The sequence below is a fragment of the Podarcis muralis genome, chromosome 5 (assembly GCF_964188315.1).
Source record: "Podarcis muralis chromosome 5, rPodMur119.hap1.1, whole genome shotgun sequence".
Lineage (NCBI taxonomy): Eukaryota > Metazoa > Chordata > Lepidosauria > Squamata > Lacertidae > Podarcis > Podarcis muralis.
In genome coordinates this window covers 18016032-18026180 of record NC_135659.1, presented here as the reverse complement: position 1 = coordinate 18026180, position 10149 = coordinate 18016032, and the positions used below count along the sequence as shown (strand labels likewise).

Below are 10149 nucleotides of genomic sequence, written 5' to 3'. Positions count from 1 at the left end.
GTTAACAAATGTCAACAATGACTTTTCTCTGATCAAACATGTCAGTTTTGCCATCTCAGCTAAGTCCATTTTAACTGCCATTCTTTCTTTGTTATCACCATGAGTTTTTGACGTTCACTCAAAATACCTGCACATATTTGTGGTGTTGCTGTTCCCTTCCATTCTCCTTGAGGAAATATTTCCCTTGTTTCAGTATTAATCACTATTTACCCCAGGCACATTCAGAAACTCTTTCATGGCAGTTTGCCTCAATACACCTTTCACCTATGATACTTCTGAGAAGGCAGTGCCATTAAATAAGGAAGAAGTACCACGGCCTTTGTGGCGCTTCCAAGTATTTCTTCTCTGGCAATTGTCAGGCATCTCTGCTTGTCTCAGTATAAACATATGGCAGTGAGTGAATCAGTGCTTGAAATATGGCAGAAAGGTAGAGGGAAACCTTATTTGATTATGTTGTATTTATAAAAGCATTTATATACCAACCTCTCATAAAATATCAGGGCGGTGTACAGCAATATAAAAACATAAAAGACCCTTCAAAGCAGTACAGAGCAATAATAAAAATGACTGGGTACACAATGAAAAAACTGAGCAGATGCAGAGCCTGTTGTCATAGAGATGAAAGTCAATATTCTGCTGGAAGAGCTTTCCACAGAATGGGACCAATCATCACTTCTGGTTGAGTCACCTGGGGCTCTGTAACATGGGGGAGAAATAACAGCCCTCCAGATGATCTTAGTGTTTGGGCTAGAATATAAGGGCTCAGGAGGTCCTTAAGGTATCCTGGACCCAAGTTGTTCAGGGCTATGTACCTCAATGCAAGAGCCTTGAAGCTGGACTAGTAGCATATGGGCAGTCAGTGTAGATCAGGCTTCCTCAAACTTGGCTCTCCAGATCTTTGTGGCCTACAACTCCCATGATCCCTAGCTAGCAGGACCAGTGGTCAGGGATGTTGGGAATTGTAGTCTCAAAACATCTGGAGGGCTGAGTTTGAGGAAGCCTGGTGTAGATGTTTTAACAGAGGCGTGACATGCTGCTGGCCCTCTAGCCCCATGAAATCCACATCCATCTCCCGACTCTCCCAAATTTTAGTCCCCCAAACTCTAGCTAGGTGAGTGGCCATTGCAAATATATAAGCAAACTGTGGCATACACATTCCAGGCCAAAAATTGAAGCACTGGGGCAGCAGCTACTGTATATTAATCAGGGACAGCAACTCACAGGGGCTGAGCCCTTTTGCCCACCCCCCATATTTTGGGGAGGGGGTTGCCCCCAATGTCCAAAAAAATCAGGGGGAGGAGAGGGCCGAGCGGGGAGCCAAGCACAGCGTGGCTTCAGTGACCAGTTCCTTCTCTTCCTCTTGCCGCTTAGGGGAAGGGGGGGGGTCAAAGCAGCCCCCTGCTGGTGGCAGTGGCAAGAGGAAGAGGGAAGAGGAAGAGGAGGAGGAACTGCCGGTCACTGAAGCCACACTGCCACTGTGTTTGACTCTGGCTTCAGCTCCTCCCAAAATACTGACATCAGGCATGCAACGTCCCCCACCCCCAGCTCTTGCATGCTGGTGCCTCTGATACTAAGTGCCAATGTGAAATTGGGTGGGTTTGTTCAGAGAGACTATGATTATTCCAAAGTTGCTGCCCCCCCCCCGAAATATAAACAAATCACGCTGCTACTGACATTATTTTTTACATTTGATTTGTATGGTTCAGTTCAATATTACCTGTGCTACGTTAAAACATGACAAGATTCATCTGTGTTGTATGTTTGTTCTGATTTTCTCTTGTTTATGATAAGGCTCAAAAACAGATGGTGAAAATGGCCGCTTCCGAGTTCTCATTCTCCCTCTTTCATAGACACCAGTGCTTTCTGTCTGATTGAAAGCGTAAGGAAAAGGTTTCGATAGATTTCTGAACCAAGAAACCTTGGGTAGGAATCCCTTTCCATGTGCAAGTAAACAATTTTCTGGGCTTCATTGAAACAGGACTGTGTTGCTTCTTGAATGTTTTTGATAACAGCTTCTCTTGCTTGACTATCCATGTTAATCTGAAAAGGAGAGTAAAAAGGTAAAGGTAAAGGGACCCCTGACCATTAGGTCCAGTCATGGACAATTCTGGCATTATGGCGCTCATCTCGCTTTACTGGCCAAGGGAGCTGGCATACAGCTTCCAGGTCATGTGGCCAGCATGACTAAGCCATTTCTGGCGAACCAGAGCAGCGCACGGAAATGCCGTTTACCTTCCTGCTGAAGCGGTACCTATTTATCTACTTGCACTTTGACGTGCTTTTGAACTGCTAGGTTGGCAGTTGCTGGGACCGAGCAATGGGAGCTCACCCCATTGCAGGGATTCAAACTGCTGACCTTCTGATCAGCAAGCCCTAGGCTCTGTGATTTGGACCACAGCGCCACCCGCATCCCTGAAAAGGAGAGTAGTTTTCAGCAAAATTAATAGGTTTTCTAAAAGAGCTTTGATAATGCAAGAGGTAGGTCAAAGTGAGATGCTCAGAGGAGGAACAGAAGCCTGTGAAGTGAAGATGGAAGCACCCAAAGTGCTGTACCGTGAAAGTACTTATATACGCACAGAGACCATGTGGAGTAGTGGTTAGAGTGCTGGAGTAGGGCCTGGGAGACCAGAATTCAAATCTTGACTTAGGCGCAAAGTTCATTAGGTGACCTTGGCCAGTCACTGCCTCTGAGGGTTTTTGTCAGGATAAAATGGTGAGGAGGAGAACTATGTATATCATCTTCAGCTTTTTGGAGGAAAGGTGTGGGATATTAATGCAAAAACAAACAAATGATAGATATAGATAGATGATAGATAGATAGATAGATAGATAGATAGATAGATAGATAGATAGATGATAGATAGATAGATGATAGATGATAGATAGATAGATAGATAGATAGATAGATAGATAGATAGATAGATATAGATAGATAGATAGTTACAGATAGGTAGATAGATGATAGATAGATAGATAGATAGATAGATAGATAGATAGATAGATAGATAATATAGTACTGACACCCATTTGGAATTGAAATGGATTTTTCATGTTTGGGTCACCTTTGCATAATATGCTTATTATGAAAGCAGTCTGTCCTTCCCCAACTTTTTTTGTGTGTGTAACAATGACATGAGGCTTTCCTTCCAAGAAGCAAATCCTAATGGAAAACAGGACCTTTCACATGAACATGAAGCCACAGATGGCATATTCACCACTGAAGGATTTCATCAAGATGTTCCCCTACTGTTACTTTTGCCACTGCAGTGACCTATATTTCAAGCCCATGTTTAAGCTCTTTAAAACAGTACATGATGAATTAATTAATTGCCTTCTACACAAACATCTCAAGATGATCTACAATAAAAATAGCAAAAAAGCTAAACATGCAAACAAAAGAACAGGTTTAGTGGGGGATACACTATCCTATCACCAGTGATGTAGTAAGAGTCTCTCGCATTGGTCTGTTGGTGCTGCAACCTGCCAACAGAGTGCCCCCAAAGGCACACTCCTCCATTGTCTCCTGAGGCAGACAGATGCCAACTAGTCCAGTTGGGTTTTGTACATGGAATTGGGAGGGGCACCATTGTCACTGCAGGCAGCAAAATGTCTTTGGCTGGCTCTGTTTCTAAGTTCTGTTCGCATGTGGATGCTCATCAGCAGTGGAACACTCATGAGCAAGGATCTCAGTGTGTTCTTCTTGGTTAATGAGCACCTGTAGTCCACCTCAGCAGGCAGATGTGATATTGCCAATCTCCCAGTTAGGCAGGTCTCATTTCAAGTGAAAGCCTGCAACTAGTTGATGTGGCTGTTTCACTATTCCATTGTTTATACCAGGCTTCCTCAACCTCAGCCCTCCAGATGTTTTGAGACTACGATTCCCACCATCCCTGACCACTGGTCCTGCTAGCTAGGGATCATGGGAGTTGTAGGCCAAAAACATCTGGAGGGCCGAAGTTGAGGAAGCCTGGTTCATACCTTGTAATCGCCTCTTTTCCTGCCCCAAGCTCAAAAAAAGAGCACCAAACATTGATCCTGCCTTGGATTTCATGGAAAGACTGACACTCCCAGCCTGGGAAACAGGCTGGTATGAGCACACCTTTGGTGTGAAGTTCAGTTACTTGGGTTTTACTTGGGTTTCTGTGCCTGAAATTTAGAGAGTGGCATGGAAGATTTAAGAGCAGCAGGAGTCTCTGAGAAGTTAATGTTTCTCCATTATAACAAGACTACTGAGGATGCAAAAGAGGCATAAATTTATTGCCTGTGCTACTACAATTCCAGGTTATGGTGTGACGGCTCAAGAGATCACCATCCCCTTGCGGATGCTAAGGAGGTCTGGATGTATTGACGATCTGGGAATCACTCTGGGTTCTGTGATAGAAGAAAGTTAGGATATAAATATAAGAAAAACAAAACAAAACAAGGTCCCCATCTTTAGCTTTCAATTGCCTGAAGATATACCGGTATCTGAGATTATTATATAATATTTTTTGGAGACTTCATTGTTTAATTTGCATAGATAACAAGCACCAAACCCCAAACAGACTTTCTGCATTCCTCTCCAGATCATTAACTTACCTCCCTCGGAGCCTGAGGTTGTATATATTCCTTGAAAAGTTTCTGTGCCATCGACATTCTTTTCCTCTGCGATACGATCTTCTTATACTTTTCACAAGCAAACCAGAATTCAATGTTCTCATCGCTGTATTCAGTCTTCAGGTAGGTTTTGTAGACAATAGGCCCATCTGAAAATCAGGTGAGGTCACTCGGTGTGGTAACAATGCATACCCTCCAATGTGCTGAGTGCCAAAACTGGGATGCACATCTTCCAAGCCGTCCTCTCATGTGAGTCATTTGACCTGTGCAAGATCATGGAGCCCAAAAATTCTCTTTCTCGGGGCCATGCTGTTGTAGACTATTGGTACCATGTTATACAGCTGCTGAAAGGACTGTACTGGTGGCCAGTTAACTACCAGGCTAAGTTCAAGGTATGGTACTGATGTACAAAGTCGTATACAGTATAGCTTGGGACCCAAATATCTCCATGATCATGTCATCCCTTATATAGCCAAATGGTCACTGCACTTTGCAGGAAAGGCATTCATGCTTTTAACATTGTTTTTACATGTGCAATTTTAAAAATGCAGGTTATAGTTATATATATATATATATATACACAGCTTCTCCATGCTTCCTCGGAAATGATTAATAAAATATGCATTTTTAATGCAGACATACATTATCCCATATGTTTTCCTTTAAAGTGGGCATTTTGTATGCATTTTTATGTAAAACATGGGAAGTAGGGAGTTGTGCACAGTTTTTGAACCAAAATTGCATTGCAAAATGTACACACACAAACAGATCCCCACACTTACTTCGTGTTCTGGTTAAAAATCACATGATAACTCACATTTAGTAGCCATTAGTTTTTCAAAAGACTGAGACCACTGCAGCACTTCCTCCAGACTTACTCTGTGAGAAATAAGGGAAATGAAAACCATGTGTTTAGAATAGCAAATAACTACAGCGCTGTGGTCTAAACAACTGAGCCTAGGGCTTGCCGATCAGAAGGTTGGCAGTTCAAATCCACGCAACGGGGTGAGCTCCCGTTGTTCGGTTCCAGCTCCTGCCAACCTAGCAATTCGAAAGCACACCAGCACAAATAGATAAATAGGTACCGCTCCAGCAGGAAGGTAAGTGGTGTTTCCGTGCTCTGCTGTGGTTCACCAGAAGCAGCTTAGTCATGCTGGCCACATGACCCGGAAAAACTCCCTTGGCCAGTAAAGAGAGATGAGTGCCGCAACCCCAGAGTCATCCTCGACTGGACCTAACAGTCAGGGGTACCTTTACCTTTACCTTTACAGTGGCCAGCTAGAAAAAAAGGGCCTTGTGCACCTTTAATAGTTCTGTAGAAGAGGTAATTCTCTTGCCATGCAAGGTGCGGAACGCCTACCTGAAAAATGAAGGTCTTAAGGATCTATTTTGTTCTGAGCTGGTTAGTTCAAAATGTGAAGTGCTGGGCCTTCTAAAAGGAAACTGGACTTCAACCATGCTATTCTTTTCCCCATTATTCCTCAGCCTGAGTTCCCAGAGTTCTGGTGCTTAATCCCAGGTAAATGTGTGTAGGATTGCAGCTACGGATGGACAAATTTGTCAATTTTGGTTTCTAATTTTTTGAATCTTAAATCCAATTCTTTGTATTTCCACACCCTTTTACATTTTTTAAAGTCCTCATGAAAATTCATTAGCATTTTAGTGTGAAGTTTTCCTAATACACTTTTTTCTCCTATACATTTTTTTTGTCTGAAATTTCCCTGCTATAAGTTTGCAAACAATTTCCCCTTAGACAGTGCATTTTTGTATGTTTATGTTACTTTTAAATAAATATGCATTTTTTTGCAAGCAATTTGTCCCCATTTGATGGATGTTTGCATGTTATTTTTTCAAATTAATGTATTTTGTTTCAGAAAGTATGAATTGGGTAGGTTCACCATTAAATGTGAACTGAAATGAATTTCTCCGGCATCCCCAGTTTTGAAGATCTTGCATTAAAGAAACAAAATGGAGTAGCCATCCTGGACCACCTAAAAGTTTGAGGACAATTTTCTTCTTCCCCACTTGGCCTGACATCAGTTCCACATGCTTACCAAAGCCACTTAATTATTACAAAGTTCATTCCTAATCCATTCTTGATTAAAAGCAAAATTGGCCTTTGTACACTGAACCCAAACAAAAGATTCATAAACCTGACTTGCACAACAGCTGTTTGCAGGATTTTACAGCGTTGGTGATTTATAACCATTACTGTTATTTGCCTTAGGACATTTTTAGCTTACCCTAGCAAAGTGTCTGGGTTGTTTCTGTGTGTGCTAGCCATAAGAAGATTCCCCCTCTGATAAAAATACATTCTATTGTTTTTTTGGTTGGTGCCTTGAACCACCACACTCCTCCTACTGTTTTTGCAACCTGAGATAGCTCAGTCGGTAGAGCGTGAGACTCTTAATCACACGGTTGTGGGTTTGAGCCCCACGTTGAACAAAAGATTCCTGCATTTCATGGTCCTTTCCAATTCTACAATTCTATGATATATAAAACACCAGCAAAGCTCCATGTCATGTGTCTTTGCTCCAGCCCTTCACCTGCTATTTTGCACCATCCTAGGCATAGTATTAGGGACACAGGTGGCGCTGTGGGTTAAACCACAGAGCCTAGGACTTGCCGATCAGAAGGTCAGCGGTTCGAATCCCCTCAACGGGGTGAGCTCCCGTTGCTCGGTCCCTGCTCCTGCCAACCTAGCAGTTCAAAAGCACGTCAAAGTACAAGTAGATAAATATGTACTGCTCTGACGGGAAGGTAAACGGCATTTCCGTCCACTGCTCTGGTTTGCCAGAAGTGGCTTAGTCATGCTGGCCACATGACTCGGAAGCTGTACACTGGCTCCCTCGGCCAATAAAGCGAGATGAGCGCCGCAACCCCAGAGTCGGTCACGACTGGACCTAACGGTCAGGGGTCCCTTTACCTTTACCTAGGCATAGTATTATATTTGCTAGTGGACTTGTAGTGGCTGGGGAACTTCCTTTGTCAGGCAGAATGTGGGTAAATTGGCTACAAAGGCTGGTAAAAGCAGCGGTACTCTTTCGTGTTTCAAATTTCAGTGGCTCCTGGTATGGCATCCCTCCGCACCTCTTGCCTTCCATTCGGCTCATATGTCATGGCTGCTACAACCTGTGGCACCCCCTCAGCTTGGTGCCCAGTGCAGTTGAACCAAATCACACTGCCCTAAATCCACCTCTGACCTAAAAGTTGTGAAATTAGATGAAAATCTCCCTTGAGAGTTTGGAATAGGAGATGTGCTTGCATGGGCATAGCCAGGGGGGGGCAGGGAAGGGCAGCTGCCTCCCTAAATCAACAAAAATCAATAACAATCAATAATAATACATAGCAAACTAAGGTTCTGTCCCCCTAACAAAAATCCTGACTACGCCCATGTGTGCTTGCCCATGCGTGCTTGCAGCTGCTGAGCAGCCCAGTTTTATATAGATTAGTTTATGCCATAAATTTCTGACAATATTTTACTTTTATTTTGTATTTTGAATGCAGTTTCTCCAAGCTCAAACTTATAAAAGCTCACACACGCTCAACAATGTTGCAAAACCCTTGAAACTTCTAAATTAATTTTGACTTGCAAGAATAAGTAATGCAACCATCTCTGATTGCCTTTCTCAAATATAAAAGGAACAGTTTTGGCACGCACATCGCTTTGAATAACCTTGCGAACTGTCATGTTAACACTTAAATCTCTTTAAAGGATTGGAGTGATCATTCTGTGAATTTGCTGATGCTCGACCTGAAGGAATCGGTGACAAAATTTGTAAAGGAAAAAGGTGCAGCAATTGAGATTTTGACGCGTCTGAAATGGAAACTTAAAACCCCGCCAAAAAACTCATTTATTCAAAAGTTACCATACAGCTTTGTCCACTGCCATACTATCACAGAATAATCACTCCAATCCATTCTGATACAGTGGTACCTCGGGTTACAGACGCTTCAGGTTACAGACTCCGCTAACCCATAAATGGTACCTTGGGTTAAGAACTTTGCTTCAGGATGAGAACAGAAATCGTGCGGCAGCGGAGTGGCAGCAGTGGGAGGCCCCATTAGTTAAAGTGGTACCTCAGGTTAAGAACAGTTTCAGGGTAAGAACAGACCTCCAGAACAAATTAAGTTCTTAACCCAAGGTACCACTGTACAATCAGAGATTGTTGCATTACTTATTCTTGCAGGTTACAATCAATATAGAAGTTTCAAGTGTTGCAACACTGGGTGGCAGCTCACCAACTGTTTATCTTGCCCCCCCCCCCTGCTGCCAATTATTATTCTCTGTTGCAGGATAGCACTGTGTTCCCATGTAGTAGCAGCCCATGTGGTGTGGCGCCGTGGCTTTCCTCTGTGGGCAGGGTGGCAGCAAGGTTAAAGCTGTGCAGGCAAAGCAGCAGGTCTCATGAGCCTTGCAGAGACATCCTGGCAGGTCTGGTCTGAGACTTTCACAGCCTCTGCAAGCTGTTTCCAGACATCAGTTTCCTGTTGGCTCTTGGAAACTGTATCTTGTCTTGATAGCATGTGTTACTGAAATCATCGCTCCAATCTAGGCACTTCAATTATTTCTTTTGATAAGCTACTTTGTAATAGCTGTGACAAGTCAGTTATGAATGTAACAATGTGACTTATATTAGGCATGACTGTGTTTTTTTCCATTGGTTTCAAAGTTACAGCTAATTTTAGGAAGATTTATAGGGCAGCAATTGTTCAGCCGATTACGTGCAAGCAGACATGCCTAAGATTACATTGTTGGCCTTTTTTTCATTTAATAAATAAATGAAATAATGATGAGCAAAGTCTTTTACTTAAAAAATTACACACACACACTCCCCCAAAGTAGTTTTTTAGCATAGGATCACAAAATGCTACTTCCCAAAATCTTGATTATTTCAATGGGATGCTTGCAACTCTCTTTGAAATCAGTGGAATTTAAAAGTAGAAGAGACTAACAAAAATCAGAACAACTATAGTTCTCTGTATTCTATCAATGTGCTTTTTTCCAGATTGCACTTACTTTGAAGCGATTCCATTTGTGCCATCTCTGAAGATGTTGCAAAGCCAACAGATTCGGGGACTCATTATCCTAGTTGAAGAAAATAGGTATACGTAAGCACTTGATGCGTTCTGTATTATTACAGTTACCATTCCCCCATTCCAGTTTTAGGGAAGGGATTCCCACACAATGGAGTCGACATTGCCAGTCTTCATGTCATGTTTGCAGACATCTTTGTTGGCAGAGTTTGTCTGCCAATAGGCTTGGTGCCTGAAGCCAGCTCCCTGTATCCCTGGGGATACTGCCATCTTCCATTCTGTAGACATGACCAATACTCTGAGGTACAATACTCTGAAAAGCACCATGCGCATTGACAGCATAGTAGTAGTAACTGTAGTACTAATGCATAATACTCAGCCAGGTACATTTTTAGGGCATGAGTATGGCATATTCTTCATGGTGAAAGTCTTTATTCAATGCTTAAGAATATAAAAAACATACAAAATCAATTAAATATTACTTTCAGATGGTGACATCGTAACGCATCTTCATTT

At 42.6% G+C, this 10149-nt stretch overlaps 1 protein-coding gene across 1 annotated transcript; it reads right to left on the bottom strand.

The window, feature by feature from the left end:
- Nucleotides 1-387: 387 nt before the first annotated feature.
- On the bottom strand, nucleotides 388-9747 carry RGS13 (regulator of G protein signaling 13). Its single transcript, XM_028732016.2, has 4 exons — nucleotides 9617-9747; nucleotides 5414-5475; nucleotides 4579-4745; nucleotides 388-2040 (listed from the first exon to the last, which is right to left on the bottom strand). Exons 1-4 carry the CDS (start codon nucleotides 9745-9747, stop codon nucleotides 1831-1833), a joined length of 570 nt encoding a protein of 189 aa, XP_028587849.2. The 3' UTR covers nucleotides 388-1830.
- Between the last annotated feature and the right edge of the window lie 402 nt (nucleotides 9748-10149).